This window comes from Carassius auratus, chromosome 50, assembly GCF_003368295.1.
Source record: "Carassius auratus strain Wakin chromosome 50, ASM336829v1, whole genome shotgun sequence".
Classification (NCBI taxonomy): domain Eukaryota; kingdom Metazoa; phylum Chordata; class Actinopteri; order Cypriniformes; family Cyprinidae; genus Carassius; species Carassius auratus.
In genome coordinates, this window is record NC_039292.1 from 503,551 (window position 1) to 522,962 (window position 19,412).

General features: G+C 37.2%; 1 protein-coding gene and 1 pseudogene across 1 annotated transcript; both read left to right on the top strand.

Moving 5' to 3' along the window:
- Positions 1–2,888: 2,888 nt before the first annotated feature.
- On the top strand, positions 2,889–9,755 carry LOC113066544 (von Willebrand factor A domain-containing protein 5A-like; annotated as a pseudogene).
- Positions 9,756–11,177: 1,422 nt separating this feature from the next.
- Positions 11,178–19,367, top strand: LOC113066545 (histone deacetylase 10-like). The gene is made up of 20 exons (XM_026238436.1): positions 11,178–11,388; positions 12,206–12,340; positions 12,425–12,521; positions 12,606–12,703; positions 13,625–13,729; positions 13,851–13,919; positions 14,299–14,425; positions 14,628–14,693; positions 14,781–14,840; positions 15,430–15,519; positions 15,645–15,751; positions 16,385–16,452; positions 16,919–17,171; positions 17,254–17,344; positions 17,421–17,506; positions 17,606–17,659; positions 18,050–18,128; positions 18,207–18,401; positions 18,904–19,063; positions 19,244–19,367. The coding sequence occupies exons 1-20, from the start codon at positions 11,324–11,326 to the stop codon at positions 19,255–19,257; spliced, it is 2,019 nt and encodes a 672-aa protein (XP_026094221.1). The 5' UTR covers positions 11,178–11,323; the 3' UTR covers positions 19,258–19,367.
- The last annotated feature ends 45 nt before the right edge of the window (positions 19,368–19,412 follow it).

The window sequence follows — 19,412 nt, forward strand, 5'->3', positions numbered from 1 at the left end:
TGGAAATCTGACTCAAAATTAAATTATCCTGTCAAAGAATAACACTTGTTTTCACCTCAAAAGGTACATGCAGTCAATCAAAGTACACCAGGTTTCAAAATACTGGCTATAGTTGACATTACAAAAACTGCATAGACTTTTCAGTCTCAGTTTTATAGGTATTTGCATGCAAAACATGCAATTCCCTGTTTTACACTAAATTTCTTGGTTAGGAACTGTATGTCCAAATGTACAGTAATGTTCACATTCAAAATCATTCCAGTAAAAAGCTATTTTTTTCCATTACTGTTAACTGCAGGAGGTACAGTAGAAACACGGTATGATAGAACAGAAAAGGTTTGACAGTATTGCTTACAGTGAAAAAAATATCCATGAAACACATGAAAACACATTCTGAACAAAAAACAACAACAGCAAAAAGCCCAGATAAAAAAATCTCTCTCTGCTCCTGCTCCTCTCACTGCATCTTTCACTGCTCCTCTCACTGGGCCCTTGCTCTTACTCTTCCTCGTCCATACATTACAGTGTTTGTCTTTTTCTGTTTCTGTTTCCAAAAATATCATTCTTCAGAGTGGTTGGCCCAATTTACACAACATAAATCAGCTAAGATAAATTGTTTTTGAACTGATTTCATCGCGGAAGCAGAGGTTTTTATACTGTATCTAAGCCCTTATGAAACAAAAATATATTGCAGTATATTGGAAAATATCATGCAATATATTAGGCATATATTATTATATATATTTATTTTTTCCAATATATTGAAAGCGGCAATCATTTGTATATTTTGCAATATATTATATAATATATGTATCATCAATATATTATTAAATGTATTCAAATATATAAAATATTAGAAAATAAAAATATATTACAATATATCACAATATATTTTAAGAAATATATTGGTAAATATATTTTCCTTTCGTAAGGGAGGTTTGGAACATTGTTTTTGCTATTGTGGGATGTTGTGTGTGAACATTTGTAAATACTACAAAAACGATCCATAAATTTGTTGGGAGGTATAGCTTGTCTGTTCAGAAAATGTAAGCATTGTGGAAATGTGTTCAATGACTCCATATTGTGTGAAAACGTCATGAAATGTGTGAATGGTATGGCCACAATAGACAGATGCTGTGCTAATTGTGTTTAGAGTTTTGAAAATGTGACAACTGCTTGGACAAATGCTTGTTAGCGACTGAAAAAAACTGTAATACCAAACTTACATAATTTGATTAACATCCCTTCTCTCCACATCATGTCATACGCTGTCTTTATGTCGAAGAAGACAGCCACTACACTCTCTCTATTTATTTGTCCTTTCCTTATTTCGTCTTCTAAACACACAGCTGGATCTATTGTATTTCTCTCTCTCCAAAAACACTCTGATATTTGGATAACAATTTAATATTTTCCACATGATACATTAACCATTCATCCACCATTTCTTCCATTATCTTACCAATATTAGACGTCAAAGCAATTCGGTCTATATTTTCCAGGAATTGTATAATTTTTCCCAAGTTTACGTATTGGAACCTCCTTCCAATTTTGTGGTAATTTTACTTCCAGTAGGTGACGCTTACTGGCTGTCACTGGCTATCGGAGGTATCACGTCAGAGGCGGTCCAATCAAGTGTTGTAAATATCAAACATTAATTAGGAAAACAGTCAATAATACATGAATTCATGGATAACATCATCTCATTTCAGTTTGAATAGTATTTGTGCACTCATTTTCAATCAAGTCAACGATATCGCTGTAGATGAAGTGACCCCAACTAAGCAAGCCAGAGAAGACCGAAGCAAGGAACACCATCTGTGACAGAATGGAAAAAAGCCTTGGGAGAAACCAGGCTCAGTTGGGGGGCCAGTTCTCCTCTGACCAGACGAAACCAGTAGTTCAATTCCAGGCTGCAGCAAAGTCAGATTGTGCAGAAGAATCATCTGTTTCCTGTGGTCTTGTCCTGGTGGTCCTCTGAGACAAGGTCTTTACAGGGGATCTGTATCTGGGGCTCTAGTTGTCCTGGTCTCCACTGTCTTTCAGGGCAGTAGAGGTCCTTTCTAGGTGCTGATCCACCATCTGGTCTGGATACGTACTGGATCCGGGTGACTGCAGTGACCCTCTGATCTGGATATAGACTGGATCTGGTGGCTACGGTGACCTCGGAATAAGAGAGAAACAGACTAATATTAGCGTAGATGCCTTCTTCTAATGATGTAGAAAGTACATTGGGTGTTATGCGAAGCCTAAAAATCCTTTAACAGATTTGGATATTAGAATCATATTAGTGTATTATATGTAAGATGGGTCTTGTTCTTGTCTCAGTAAAATTTAGTTTAGTAAAGTTGTATTTTGTTCTATTCTAAACCAAATTCTATATATGTGACCTGCACCATTTGAGTTTTATGTACCAAAGTAAAAAACATATATAATAATGTTTCCAAGATGTTTGCTGTTTTGAATTTAAATGAAATTAATACCCGAATTAATAATTTTTTTTTCTAATGACTTTTCTCCTGGATTTTGTCTGTCTGTCAGTGATTTAATAAAACTGTTGTTCCTCATTCACTCAGTCAGGATACTTTCTCACTGCTGTAGAATCAAAGTGTTAAATATGGGTTTCAATATTTAAAACGTGAAATTAGGTAAAATAAAGGTAAAATAAATATTAATGAAAATTAGAATAACTGTTTGTCGAAAAGGTTAGAGGAAAATTACCTTAACCAAATAACTATCCATTCTGTTGAATTTAAATACGATTAAAACAAGGCTTTTCCGAACGTAACCTAATTAATATTCATGAATCAAACGTGGACACGGCGCTTCTGCGTACAATGCAATTAATATTCATGAGGCATGACTAGGGGTCTTATATCTGCTAGGGGTTTTATAGTGATTCAGCGACTTTGACCGCATTAGAAATGTAAGAAGCACCGATCTAATCATTTCATTGTAATGAATTCATAGGTGAATATTTAAAGCAGATATAAAGACAGTAGTTTCAGTGTTTTTAGTTTCACTTTCGATTTGAAGAAAAATCGTCATTTCTTCTCCGGAGCGTCAGGATGGAGATCTGCGGTCTTCTAACTGCGAAAAATAAGGCAGGTACGAATTCACCTGTTTGCTGTTACCTGTTTCTTAAATTAAAAAATGTATAATGCGTAGGAGACCTGAGCTATTTTTGACATAAGGAAAATTGGTCGTAAGAGTTTTAAATCTCAGTATTTAACATAATTTATGTTTTACTCGGAGAATAAGAAAATTATTTTGTTAACATTATTTTGTCACACCTTATCCTTCTATTCAGTTATTTATTTTATTAAAGCCAATATTTATCTCCCAGAGAGCTAGCTGTATGTGAGGAGTATATGTAATGTTGTTCTGCTGTTTTTGAGCTGTATTTGTGTTGTTGTTGTGTTGTTGTTGTGTGACTCAGTGCCTCTGAAGAGCATCTCGGTGCAGGTTCGGGTTCAGGATCATGTAGCCACAGTCTCCTCCACTCTGCAGTATGTGAATGAGGAAGAGCGCCCCCTGGAGGCCTTGTTCGTCTTCCCTCTGCCTGCTGATGCTGCTGTCTGCCACTTCAGTGCCAAGATCGGAGAGCAGGAGATTGTGGCAGAGGTGCAGGACAGAGAAAGAGTGAGTCCAAATAGAAATCTGCAGGACATTGATTTGTATATTCATACTACACGTCACCTTTTAATTAAACCGTATCTTGCAGGCGAGGGATCAGTATGATGATGCTGTGAGTTCGGGTCAGCAGGCGTTTCTGTTGGAAGAGAGCGCTGAGAGTCCTGATGTGTTCAGACTGAGTGTGGGGTGTCTGTCGGCTGGTCAGAACGCTGCTGTCACCATCATCTACATCACTGAGCTCGCTGTGCAGGCCGACCACTCGCTGCGCTTCTGTCTGCCGGCTGTACTCAACCCTCGATACACACCAGCAGGTACTGCAGCAGCTCTGACACACACTTTATTAGAGGAGAGAAGCTGGTTCTAACACACTCTGTGTGTGTGTGTGTGTGTGTGTGTCAGGTTCAGGTGCTGGTATCGTCTCAGAGATTTCATCAGGATGTGGAGCTGTTCCCTACACGCTGACTCTCAGTGTCCATGTGAGCTCTCCAAAGCCCATCTCCAAACTAGAGTCCAACTGCTCTCTGGATCCTCTAGTGTTCCTGCAGTCTGATCACACTCAGGCCACGGTACTGTGTGTCTTCATGTGTTTATCTGGATGTGTGAGCAGAGCAGATTGAAGCATGTGTTGTTTATGTGTGCAGGTGAATCTGAGTCCTGGTCACATGTTTGATAAGGACTTTGAGCTGTTTGTGTTCTATCAGGATACCCATCAGCCGTCTGCTATAGTGGAGGCAGGAGTGACCACTGCCCCGCCAGGTACGACCTGCAGCTCACTGGCGTTATGGGATTGAGAGACCAAGCTGTTACTGACTCTGTATTTCTTTATTTCAGGCTCTCTGATGAGAGACCCAGTGGTCATGATAAGTTTGTACCCAGAGTTCCCAGAGGACGTAAAGAAATCACTGGCAACTCGAGGGGAGTTTGTTTTTGTGATTGACAGATCAGGCAGTATGGGCAGCATGATGCATTATGGGACAGGAGCAAAGATGCGCATTGAAAGTGCAAAAGTAAGAATAAATATACTAAACAGCATTTACTTAAATTGTTTGAGATGAGACGTTTAAAGTCAACATGAAACTTGGCACACAACCATTTTTACTTCTATTTTGTGACATTTCTGAGGAAAACAGGAATTTAATTAGGAAGAATAATGGAGACTGTGTCTGTATTTTTTCCATCTACACTTCATATTAAAGTCAATTCAAGTGTTGGATGGAAAAGGAATGAAAAGTAATAAGGAGAATAAGTTATTATGTTTTGATCAAAGTTGAAAGACAAACCATATTTTCTTTGTGCACAATAAAACCAGGAATGTCCATTAGGAAAGTAAATTCAATAGTTATACTGCATCTTGTATGCTTTAGTAAAGAATGTATTTTTGATCTCATTTTCACTTTCTATCCATGTCTCTCTTTAGGACACTCTGCTGTTACTGTTGAAGAGTCTTCCCATGGGATGCTACTTCAATATCTATGGATTTGGCTCTCTTTTTGAGTCCTTCTTCCCGTTAGTATCTATCATTGACAGATATAAAGTTTTGAAATGTGTCAGTGGAGGTGAGATGTGTTTCTGTGTATCTTTGCAGTCAGAGTGTCGTGTATAAACAGAAAACAATGGATCAGGCTCTGAAGAGAGTGAAGGAAATGAAATCAGACATGGGCGGCACTGAGATTTTACAGCCTTTAAAACACATCTACAGTCAGCGCTGTCACCCCGATCACCCAGACAGGTACAACACCTCTGCTTACACCTGAACAATGCACTCTAATGATGTGAAGTCAAAGATTTAAGATGTTTTCTCTCTTAAGCTGTTCGTCTTCACGGATGGAGAGGTGGGAAACACTAAAGAGGTGCTGGACCTGGTGAAAAGTCACGCTCACTCTCACAGGTAAAGCTCTGCTGGGTTTGATCTGTGCATCATTCATATCTTCATCACTAACAGTAACAGAGCTGATCGTGTCTTCAGGTGTTTCTCGTTCGGGATTGGTGAGGGTGCGAGTGCCGCCCTCATCACAGGAATGGCCAGAGAGGGATCTGGTCACGCTCAGTTCATCACAGACACAGACCGCATGCAGCCCAAAGTAAAGCTCTTCACTGGATTTCACAGGCACAGATGTTTCCTGGTCAAAAGTCTCAATGGTTTCTCTTTCTCTTCAAACTATATCAGGTGATGCAGTCGCTCAGGTTTGCTCTGCAGCCCGCTGTGGTTAATATCTCTGTGGATTGGACCCTTCCAGATGGTCTTACTGTTGAAACACTGTCTCCTCCCATCAATGTGCTCTTCCAGGGTCAAAGGACACTCATTTATGCCCAACTGAAAGGAGAGGTGAGATGGTTTTACATGTATTTCTATAATTACAATTAGACCAGTGTCTCACATTTATTAAGCTTGTGAAAATCTGTCTTTTCTCTCTCTTACAGAGTTCAGGAGGCTCTGAGGGAACAGTGACCGTCAAATACAGTCTTAAAGATCAACCAGTAACAAACCAGCTCCACTTCTGCCTCAAACCCACTGAGGCAACTGGGTAACACACATAGAAACATCCTGAACTGGAGTGACACAGAGTGTTTTCTTTTCTAATCCAACACATTTGCTCCATGTTTCTGCAGGCTGTCCATCCACCGGCTGGCAGCTCGGACCCTGATCCGTTCTCTGGAGCAGGAGGAGAGGTCAGGTGCTGCAGATGTTGAGGGCATCAGGAGCAGGATGGTGGAGCTCAGTGTTCAGGCAGGAGTGAGCAGTGTTCATACAGCCTTCATTGCTGTTAATAAAGACAGCAGACAGACTGTGAAAGGACCCCTGCAGCAGAGAAGAGTGCAGACACGCGGTTAGTGCAACGATTGTGAACTTGTGTATGAATCACTTTTACTGTTATTTGACTGATTTGATGGTTACATTAATACTAAATCAAATGTTTTTCAGATTTGTCTTTTGTAATTGCCGTGATGCAAGCAAATTGTGGTAAGACAGACAATAATGTGTTATTTAAGAATAAAGATTTTTATTTATCTCCCTGATATCACCTACATTCCATCGGCTTATTGAAGTGTACGTGTGATATGTGACAGGAAAGCGTTCTTGTGGCAAATGTATGCACATTCAGCCTCAATGAGTGTTTTGCAGTAGTAGAGGAGGAAATATTGTGTATCTCAAACTTCCAAAAACTTTTTTATCTCCAACTTTTTTTGACCCAAGAAATTATAAAAATATGTACTCATTTCGTGCAGGTTTCCTTCTGACATTTTGGAATAGTTTTTTGAAAACCAAGTTGTAGATGACTTGTAGACGAGCCTGTATCATTCTCTCTTCCCCTTCTTCTTCAGAATCAGTTTCTGGTTCAAACATATACAGTATGGCTGAATTTATCCAGTTTTGTTATTATGTAGCGTTTACTACTGTTGTTAACCGAATGAAAGTGGAGTGGGGAGTCTGAGCTGGTGCGATTGAGTGGAGGCGGGGACTAATTTGCATATTTAATAATCCATAGATACTAAATGAGGTTAGGGGTGTAAAGTTATATTCAAGCCTTATATAGGCCTAAATAAATAAAAATCACAGGAAGCATAAACATTTAAATTAGTGTTGTCAAATGATTAATCACGATTAATCACTTCCAAAATAAAAGTTTTGATTTCAGTAACATATGTATGTGTACTGTGTATATTTATTATGTATAAAGATACACAAACATACAGTATATATTTTGAAAATCTTTACATGTGCATATACATTTATATATTTATATTATATACATTTATTTACTATATAAATACAACATATTTTTCTTAAATATATGCACGCATGTTGTTGTATTTATATATACATAATAGATATAAACAGTACACAGACATATATTATGTAAACAAAGTCTTTTATTTTGGATGCGATTAATCGTGGTTAATCGTTTCACAGCACTAATTTAAACATGTTATTTTAATGATCACAGTTGAGTTTTAATGGATAAAAGTAGTGACTGCAGAGGGACTAAAATAAAGTCTTGTAAATGTGTTTACTTCCATGGCTGGGTTATTGATTTGTGGTGAAGAGGAGGGAGTTCAAAGGAGGAATCTTTATATTACCAAACTGCAGGGAGAGGAAGAGTAGATAAACGTCATGAACTTCGGATTGGGAGTCATTTGAGTTAGTTTGGGAGTTCTGAGAATGAATAATTTGAGTCAGTTTGGCAGTTCCGAGCGTGAATCATTTGAGTCAATTCGGGAGTTCGGAATGTGAATAATTTTTATCAGTTCGGGATTTCGGAACGGGATCGCTAATCATTTGAGTCAGTGTGGGGATCACGAATCATTTGAGTCAGTTCGGGAGTTCGGAGCGTGAATCATTTTAATCAGTTCGGGAGCTCGGAGCGGGATCGCGAATCATTTGAGTCAGTGTGGGGATCGCGAATCATTTGAGTCAGTTCGGGAGTTCGGAGCGTGAATCATTTTAATCAGTTCGGGAGCTCGGAGCGGGATCGCTAATCATTTGAGTCAGTGTGGGGATCGCGAATCATTTGAGTCAGTTCGGGAGTTCGGAGCGTGAATCATTTTAATCAGTTCGGGAGCTTGGAGCGGGATCGCTAATCATTTGAGTCAGTGTGGGGATCGCGAATCATTTGAGTCAGTTCGGGAGTTCGGAGCGTGAATCATTTTAATCAGTTCGGGAGCTCGGAGCGGGATCGCTAATCATTTGAGTCAGTGTGGGGATCGCGAATCATTTGAGTCAGTTCGGGAGTTCGGAGCGTGAATCATTTTAATCAGTTCGGGAGCTCGGAGCGGGATCGCGAATCATTTGAGTCAGTTCGAGAGTTCGGAGCGTGAATCATTTTAATCAGTTCGGGAGCTCGGAGCGGGATCGCGAATCAGTTGAGTCAGTTTGGGGATCGCGAATCATTTGAGTCAGTTCGGGAGTTCGGAGCGGCTTAGCGGATCATTTGAGACAGTTTGGGAGTTTGTAGCTGGTTCGCGGATCATTTGATCCGCTGTTTATGGATAGACATTTTTAACTAATTTAGTAGCTAGTTAATGTGCTCATGTAAATGTGCTCATTGTTTTTATTGTTCATTCGCTTTTACTGTCACTTGACTATTTGATGTTTACATGTGATGTGTTCACCTCATTAAATCGCAAAATCAAATGTTTTTCAGATTCGCTTCTAGAAGTGTGATGATAATAAAAAGTCTGTTACTTGTGAACTATGATAAAAGTTGATTAAACTAGAAATTCAGACACATTTTGTTTGACATAATTTAAGTTTTGTAAACAAATATTATATAATATAATTGTGTGCGTGTTATTTTATCAGCTGAAGTAAGAACTCAAGAATCACATTTATCTGAATGTAAGTGAACACAGTCTTAAAGAGCTTTTCTTGTTTGCTTGCTTGTTTTGCTCATATATTTATTTGTGTTTGTTCTCTTTTGTTATTCTCAGTATCTGAATGTTTCAACAGGTTTTGCAGAGGAACAATCGTTTCGATGCTCAAAGAAGACCCTGAGAACCTTCACAGAGCGAGCTTTCTTAAAAATGTCTAACTGGGTACCAGAAAGTAAGTGAACATACTGTACAGAATAAATCACTGAAAGACCCTCTCACATGACTTGAGTTTGAAACGAGTCGGAAGACAGGCTTAAACTCACTTTGATATATATATATATATAAATGTTGGTGTGAAATACATGCATCATTTTTAAATGTTTTTAAAATAGAAAAGCAGACTAATAGCAAGCTCAAATAAACTTTCAGTCATAATGTGTTCATATCTGTGGAAATGTCTTGTGTTAGTGCTAAACTTTGTTCTGAAAAGCGTAAGAAAAACATTTGTTTTCATTTTAGAGATCTTTTCCTTTTTTCCATGACTGCACCCCAACAGAAGAACAGATAGTTACACAATGAATATACAGCGTCACTAAATGTAAAACACAAATGCAGCATCTCCTCATGGTTAATGATCATTGTTGTCATTTGCAGGGATCCAGAATTTCTTCCGCCGTGGTTCTGCGACTGTCCTGTTTGATCAGACAGACTCTGAAAGCAAGAATGATCGTACACACACACACACACACAGACACAAGATGGACACAATGGTTATGTTTGGAAAGTACTAGCTTACTGAACACTGTGCAGTGTAAAACTGGTTTTTGTGTGTATGTGTGTTCAGCTTCTCCTGAGTCCCAGAAGGATCTGTTACTGCAGCTGGTTTCTCTCCAAAAGGCGTCCGGCTGCTGGGATCTGGACGCCACACTGGCCGATGTGTTTGGGAAGACGGAGGATGAGCTGACCAATCAGAAACCAGCACAGGTGAGAGATGTGATGATGTCATAATAAGACAGTGCTGACTGTGTGCAGTGTCCAGTAAGTGATGCAGTGGATGATGGTCTGTACACAGGTGGATGGGTCAGTATGGGCCACTCTCCTGGCTCTGATCTGGTTATACGGCTGTAAAATAGAGCAGCAGGTGGAGTGGCAGTTTGTGGCCATGAAGGCAGCGTCATGGATCGGCTCTCAGAAAGGTGAGATCTCCATTCCAGACCACATTCATTCAGTCAGCGTTCATCAAGAGACGTTTGAGCAGATATCTTCAGTTCTTTGACTCACGCTGATGATCTGTGTGTGTGTGTGTGTGTGTGTGTGTTTCAGTGGGTGATCTGTCTCAGTGTGTGTGTGCGGGGAATGTCCTGCTCGGATGTCAGGTGACCAAAGAGACTCTGGGAATCTGAAGACGTCTGTGTTTCTACATCCTGTGCCATATAACTGCCAATCATATATGTATATGTATGCAATACCAGACATATTCAAATGGCTGAATGCTTGGTTCCAACCGGACCGCAAGACAATGAAGGCACCATTTCTAGATAAAGTAAGCAGCGCATCAAAAAAATGAAGCGGTTAACACAAGAAAAAATTTCCATCTACATTTAGCATTAATCAGCATCTTCAGAGCATCCTAACCGTGAGCATAAAAGTAAGTGCTACCATGTGACAGAGATTTATGTGTAAATTAAATAAGGTGCAATACATTTTTACATTGTCTTCTTTATTTATTATCTTTACTGTTCCAATTCGCAACATTTGAGCTCCGGAAAATACATTGTGTTTGATAAATCTGTGGATATCAGAAAAAAATACAGAGCTGAATTGTACATTGATGGACACTGTTGAAAAAAAAAATCTACTGGGAGAGTGTATGAAGCGTGTATTTATATAAAAAAAAATACAAGACTAAATTTGGTGAACATGAAATTTGGCAAGTATCAGTAAAAGACAGATATTAAAAAAAATTACTATTGAAAAAAATTATATATATATAAATCCATTTTAAACAAAAAAAAAGAAACATGTACAAGCATGTGCACAAGCAAATGATCAGTATTACACAAGGCTTTACAAAATAAGTCAAATAAATGAAAATAAGTTTCTTCCAATGGAGGTAGTGTAGAATCGTTTTGACTGTAGTGTAAAGAGCATTGAGCGTTTCTATTTTATTTTGTATCAATTCACGTAATTCTCCGGTAGGGGGCGGTAATGCAACAGGCGCTCCGCGATCACCGAGCGAAGAACAAGAAACAAACCCGCACTTTGAAGGATCTTTGTCCTCACTTGTTTCCTGAGTGATTGAAATTATAATTTACTGTGATTAACCGTTATTAATCATTCGTTTTTCATCGAAACCCAGAGCAAAGTGTTTAAAATGGCATCAGGAAGCGCATTGATCTTTGATGAGGAGATGAGCGCTTATAAACTCCTCTGGACAGAGTAAGTCATCTTATCACTTAACGTTACTGTAACTTTACGCCTCTTAAATGAAATATGATAATATTATAAAGATAATAATATAATCTGATACCTTTACATATAATTCCTTACGAGTTCAAATTATCATACTTGACATGTTTTTGGTTTTTAATGTTTTTCGTATCTGTGAATTTGTTTCAACATTTTGTTAGTTTCACATTTTGTTATTTTTATTATATTTAAATATCATTTCGAGATATTTCAGTTCGTTTTATAAGTTGATTTCTAATTAAATAAATGTTAACTGAAAAACAAGTTTAGTTTATTTCATCTAGTTCACAAAGCATCATTGCTCAGTTTCAGTTAGTTTAGCTTGTACTAAAATAATGAAAACTGAAATGAATAAAAACTAACGAAATGATAACTAATAAAATGACAAAAAAAAAAACAACAACACACACACGCTCACAAAAAATGTGTTTTTTCTTTGAAATAACTTTCTTTTTTTCTTATCTGTTATGTTTATTAGGGTTGAATGTTACATATAATGTTTTTAAATTAATGTTTATTGCATATTTCAGTTTAACGAATCTCATCATGATTGTGTTTAGTGCTTGAATGAATGACACTGTGGACCTTGTATGTATCTTATTATTAAAAAGCTGATTGTGATTGGCTGTGTTTCATCATGTGACTTTCTCATCATCACCTGCTTTGGGTGGTTACCAGTGTATCACAAAGGTACAAAACAGATTTCAGTAGATCTGAAGGTACAAAACATGATTATTGCCTGCATCACAATTTTCATACAAATCTATGTTTTTATTGCTCTGTCCAGTCCAGCCTGTGAGATCGAGGTTCCTGAGCGGTTGACCGTGTCTTATGAAGCGCTGAAGACTCGCGGCGTGGCAGAGCGGTGCAAACAGGTGCCGGTCCGCCTGGCCACCGAGCAGGAGATTTTACTGGCACACAGGTCTTCTAGTTTTGGCATTTAAACTGAAACCAGGCCCCATTTCTACTGCTATATGATTGAGTTTGGTTTTTGTGTTTACTTTAGTGAGGAATATCTGGAGGCCGTTAAACAGACTCCCAAAATGAGTGTGGAAGAGCTGAAGGCATTTTCGAAGCAGTACAACGACGTCTATTTCCATCAGGTAAGTCCAGATCATTGATGCTTGTTGGGTTCGGGTGACTGCAGATGTGAACGCTTCTGAACACAGTTTCTCATGTGAGCGCAGAACATCTATCACTGTGCTACGATGGCCGTGGGCGCCACACTGCAGCTGGTGGACAGTGTGATGAAGAGAGAGGTCAGGAACGGCATGGCACTGGTCAGGTGAGCACACAACCCACAGCTGCTGCTTTCGGGATTGGAAATAAATGAGCAGATACCTGTCAAGAAGACCACCTGCTTAAACTCGACACTAAACATATGTTTGAGAGGCCCAGCGTACTCTGAAGTTTAGTCTGAAACTGAACCAAAGTGAAACTAAAATAAAACGTTGTTGTTGTTAACAATATAAATACTTACATGTAATGGTCTTAATTTAAATATACATTTAATTATTTACAATAATTATTAATATTAAATATTAGTAATATATAATACAATTTGAATGTAACTTTTTCATTTAATTATGAATTCATATTGTTGTTATTGTTAGTATTAACAATATTAATCATGTATACTGATGCTATTATTATTAACAATATGTAGTCATGTTAATATTAAATACTAATAGTACAACCTTTCGCATTTTAATTTAATAATGAATTTAATTACACATTTTATAATTTTTATTGTTAGTATTAACAATATTAATGTATATTGATGTATACTACTGTACCTTTATTATTAACAATATGTATTAAATACTAATAGTACTTAGCATTTTAATTTAATACATTTTATTATTGTTATTTTGGTATTAATTATATTACTAATGTATTAATTTAATAATACATTATTATGTTTATTATTATAAAATTATTACTACTACTAGTAGTATTAAGAATATTTAATTGTTAATATTAAATATTATTCATTAAAAATTACATTTAATTTAATAGTGAATTTAATATTCAAATGTAGCATTTTTTTTTTATTTAAAAAATGTATTTAAATAATATATTATTATAAGATAGATAAGAACATTTATAAAAATGTACTATTTGTTAAAAAACAAAATAATTATTCATAATTTTTGCATGTTTGGACACAATGCAGTCTGTGCTGTTCTCTTTTTGTGTCCTTCAGGCCTCCAGGACACCACAGTCAGCGCTCCGCTGCGAACGGTTTCTGTGTGTTTAATAATGTGGCCATCGCTGCGCTTTATGCCAAGAAGACCTACAACCTGAACAGGTGAAGGGGTGTACCATCCTGCACTGCTGTGCAACAGACACTGACTTACACCTGTAATACTCACTGAAGGAAACTCAGTATTACAAGTTTTGCATAAGTTTGAGCTTGTGGATCTTTCCAGGGTTTTGATTGTAGACTGGGACGTCCACCATGGACAGGGTGTCCAGTACTGCTTTGAGGAGGACCCAAGGTGAGTACATCTTCCTTCTGATGAACAAGCCTATAAAAGATTTTAAATTATTAGTTCCTGTGGCTCAGTGGTAGAGCATTGTGCAAAATGTTGTGGGTTCAATTCCCAGGGAACACACATACTGGTAAAAAAAAAAAAAAAAAAACTATGTATAGCCTGAATGCACTGTAAGTTGCTTTGGATAAAAGCGTCTGCTAAATGCATAATTGTATTAAATGGTTTATTATTATACAATTATTTAAATTAGATTAGTTTTAATATCCATTAGATAAAAACTCTGATTGCTTAAAAAAAAAAACTTTTACCTGAGGAATCATTTATGTCCATAGCACATCCTTTTTCCTGGGTATGCACGCTTAATATATATTTTATTTCCTAGTGTGCTCTATTTTTCCTGGCATCGTTACGAGCACCAGACCTTCTGGCCCAATCTCTCCGAGTCAGACTACACCAGCGTCGGGAAAGGCAAAGGATCTGGTTTTAACGTGAACCTCCCCTGGAACAAGGCGAGTGAAAACTGAATCAATGCTCAGAAACCATCAAACTCTGTATTTCATACCAGCGGTGCATGCCGATCAACTCAGCATTTAATCACACATTCTCACTGGTTACAATAAAAAAGTATTCTTATTTAAATGGGAATCACCTAAAATGATATTTAACAAAGATGTTGTCACATAGTTTCTGTGCTGTGCTTGTTTCCTGCAGGTGGGCATGACGAACAGCGACTATCTGGCTGCTTTCTTCCATGTTCTTTTACCCGTAGCGTATGAGGTACCTGTCCCAGAGAACAACCTTTAGTCCATTAGACTGTTTTCTGAGTGTCTAAGTCAAGCTGATGCACTCTTTTCTCTCTTTCAGTTTGATCCAGAGCTGGTTTTGGTCAGTGCTGGTTTTGATTCAGCCATCGGGGACCCAGAAGTAAGAGACTCTTTTTAAATCTGTGATTGTCCGGAAATTAATGAGAATGTACTTACCCTCGGGCAATCCAAGTAGATGTAGATGAGTTTGTTTCTTCACTAGAATAGATTTGGAGAAATGTTGCATTGCATCACTTGCTCACAAGTGGATCCTCTGCAGTGAATGGGTGCCGTCAGAATGAGAGTCCAAACAGCTGATAAAAACATCACAATAATCCACACCACTCCAGTCCAGCAGTTAATGTCTAATGAAGCGAAAAAGTGTGTGTTTGTAAAAAAACAAAATCATCTTTAGGCTTTTGATGTGAGAGGACAACAGGAAGTGTTTATATGGATTATGGACTTATATTGTGACCAGAAAATGCTTTAATGATGGTGTTTTTCACTTCACTAGATGTTAACTGATGGAGTGTGGGTTGTGGATTACTGTGATGTTTTTATCAGCTGTTTGGACTCTCATTCTGACGGCACCCATTCACTTCTCCTTGAATCTTTGAAATCCTTACATCTGTCTCACTGTTTCTAAAAAGGTTTGATGGGTCGTATGTATGGGTTGATCTCAGTTAACACTGCTGTCTGTTCTGGTTCAGGGTGAAATGTGTGCTCTTCCAGAGATCTATGCCCACCTCACACAGCTGCTAATGCCTTTGGCTGCAGCCAAAATGTGCGTTGTCCTGGAGGTCCGTTATCATTATCACTTAAAATCTTTTTTCAAAGCTGATCCTAGCACACTTTAATTTTGAAAGCCCTGTTATCTGTGATATCATGTTTAGACTGTGCATATTGATTTCCTTTATTCTCTCAGGGAGGGTATAACCTGACTTCTCTCGCCCAATCCGTTTGCCAAACCGCCCAGACCCTTCTGGGAGACCCGGCCCCTCAGCTGTCAGGGCTCACAGCCCCTTGTGAGAGGTGAATTGAGCTGTCAATCATGGGGAGAGTGCTTTTCATTGGTTGAGCTGTTAGCATGAGTTAAAGGGTTACTCCACCCCAAAATGAAAACGTTTTTAAATGAAAATGTCATTAATCACTTGTCAAGGTCCAAATCTGTAAAAGCTTAATTTGGCTTCAGAACACAATTTAAGATATTTTGGATGAAAACCGGTAGGCTTTTCCCATTAACTGGCAAGTAAAATACACTGTCAAGGTCCAGAAAAGTATGAAAGACGTTGTCACGATACTCCATCTGCCATCAGCGGTTCAACCAAATGTTATGAAGCGGAGAGACACAGGAGAGGAATTGTTGAATAAAGTCGTTATTTTTGTTTTCTTCGTGTACAAAAAGTATTGTCATTGCTTTTTTATGGGTTTGGAACAACAGGAGTAAGTGATTAATGACAACATTTTCATTTTGGGGTGGAGTATCGCTTTAAGGTGCACTGTTAGCTCCGCCCACAGTCAGATCTTATTGGTCTAAAATCCTGCCCTAGAGACATCAAACAGTAAATATATTCAGGTTGGTTGTGATTTGGTTTCAATGTGTTTTTGTCACTATTAAACTGGAATAATATGCCATGTGATTTTTTTTTTTTTTTTTTTTTTCAGTGCACTAGAATCTATCCAAAATGTTCGCAGCGCTGAATCATCATACTGGAGCTGTTTAAAACACTTAGGTTAGGTTATTGCCATTTTACTTTCACTTTAAATGGATGTTTTTTTTTAGTATTATTTTATGGTACTATATTTTTATTAAAACTTGAAAAAAAAAAAGTTTTTATTGATTTATGTGTATTTTTACTATTCAGGTTTAATTTATTTTATCTTTCAGTTTCAGTTTTTATTTATTTCCAGTTAGTAATTTTAGTGCTTCAACTAAATTTAATTGTTTAATTTTCATTTAGTTTAAGTTTTTCATCTATTATTTCTTTTTTTATTTCAGCTATATTTTAACAAACAAATCTTTTTATATTTTATATATTCATATTTTTAATAGTTATGATTTTAGTTAACGATAATATCTCTGTTATGAAGGCAGTTGGTATTAGATTTAAAGTTGTAGTGGCGTTTAAATTAGTTTTTATTTAAATGTCATTTTATCATCTGACATCTTAAAAAATGTTATCCGTCTCATTCTTAAAGAGGCTCATTCAGGTACGAGCACCAAAAGGCCCAGACTGGATGAGAAGAACAGCGAAACAAAAGAGACTGAGAAACCTGCATCAGAGAGCGATGCAAAGAAGACTGTTGTGTGGCCTGAACCTTTAATCAGGACATCTACTGATGTGCGAACACTCGTAGCGCCCCCTCCTGGTGTGGAGGTCTCACTGCCTGAAGGCTGCCAAAATCTGGGGGAAGATTCCCAAATAACCTCTAAAGAAGTACAAAGTATCCGGTTGGTAAAATAAGATCATTAACACACAGAGTCACACTTTTTGGCCACATTGTAACCTTTACAAATCGTTTTTTGTCTGTAGGGATAAATATTTCCAAGACATAACGGACCAAAACATCCTCAAGCCTCTTGGAAAGATCATTTCAGTTCTTGACCAAATGATGAATAGAAAGGTGAGGAGGCGACAACACGAATCAGGTGGTTATTTTTGTGTGCTGTATTTGGTAACAGACTGTAACGCTTCATCAGGTGCGTAACGGATGCATCGCGGTGTCTGACTTGAGTTTGTCCGTACGCTGTGCTTATCAACACGCACTCATGGGCCTCGCTGAACGGTACAACATTTACTAGACTAACAAGAATTAACTTAAAATCACCTTGATCAGATCAGTAATGAACTGTTGTGTGATACTGTGCTTGTGTGTTTGATGAAGGGTGCTGGTCGTTTTTATCGGAGATGGGAATATACCAGTCAAAACTGATGACGGGTGAGCCAGTTATTGCATCTATTTTTGTGTTTATTGTTTGTTGTTTAAAGGGATGAGTAAAAAAAGTTGCAAAAAAAAAAGTTTTAAATATAAACATGCAAAAAGTTAGTATTTAAAAAATTATAATTTTAGTGTTCCCTTTATTTTTAGGGAGAAAAAAAATATTTTTTTCTGAAAAAAGATAATTTTAGTGTTACACTTATTTTTTAAAAATGAATTAAAAATAATTCTAAATCTTTTTTAGATTTTTTTGTAGTGTTTATGGACTGTTATAGCTTTATAAAAAAAGTTTATTAACTTTTATTTATATATTTTCAGTTTTCATTTTCATTTTATTTCAAAATCACATGTTCAGCTTGCCTTGACTGCATTGGGTGTCTTTCTTTTCAGGAAGGTGTTTCTAGTCCAAATCTGTGCTGAAGAAACTGAAGAGAAGTGTGTGAACCGTCTGTCCTTGTGTCTGAGAGAGGTGTGCGATCACAGCTGATATTGTCTTGGATTTGGTCTTATTTCTGTGAAGTCACTTCCTCTTCCTGCTTGTCTTCAGGGTGAGGGATTCACGGCAGGATTTATGCAGGCGGTTCTGAGCCTGATCCTCCCTCTGGCGTATGAGTTTAACCCCGGGCTGGTGCTGGGGGTTGTTGGAGACAGAGGGGCAAAGACTCTTCTGGCTCCAGTCTGGGGTCACCTGACCAGTCTGCTCCAAGGCCTGGCAGAGGGCCGCACCCTCACCCTACTGCAGGTCAGACTTAGATATTTGAATCTAATATATTTTAAATAATAATTATAATATTTTAAAAAATAATATAAAAACCTTTCTAAAACATACATTATTTTTTTTTTATGGATTCATTTATTTTTCTAGTTACCGTAATTAATTTCAAAGGTGTTTTATTCATATTTATTAATTTTAAATGTATTTGTTTATTTTACATTAATTTATTTTTACTAATAGTTTAATTTAAAATGTTTTATTTTTTAATGTAGTTACATAGCTTATTTATTTGTTTTAAAAACTATTTATTTTAAATGTATTCATTTATTTTACATGCATTTATTTACAATATTAAATTTTTAATACATGCATTTTATTTATGTGTTAAATGGATTGATTTAAACGCGTTTTGTATTTATTTTGCATTAATTTATTTATTTGTTTTGTGTATTATTTCATTTTACTTGTCATAATCTTCTGTATGAGAGTTGCTTGCTCCTAGTAAATCGTCATACCTGCATGTCTTCAGGGCTGTGACAAAGATCTGCTGGCGGTTACACTCTCTGCCCTCTCTGGGGCCCCTGTCCCTCCACTCGGGCCCCTGGGAGCTCCCAAACCTGAAGATGTTCAGATGATGGAGAAGCAGAGACAGAGGCTGCAGAAACGCTGGGGTCTGCTGCGGTGCACAGGTACCACAGTGATAGCACAGTTCACTCAAATATTTTATGGAGCATGCAATTTAACAGATTTGCGAATCACATATGTTTATCTAAAAGTTCACACATGATGAATTAAATGTGTTATGTGACCTTACAATGCCTTAATGTACTCTTACATTAATAAATTAATAATAATGTGTGTTTGTGCAGTTTCAGAAAGCTGATGGAAACCTCTGGAACATTGAACGACCTGCATTTTGATGTTCAGTTATGGAAAATAATCATTTTTGTACTTTGTAAATTTTATACGGCATTAAAAATGAACCTGTTTTCAGTTTTTGTTGGTAGTTTTTTATTTTTGTTTGACTGTGTTGCTTGT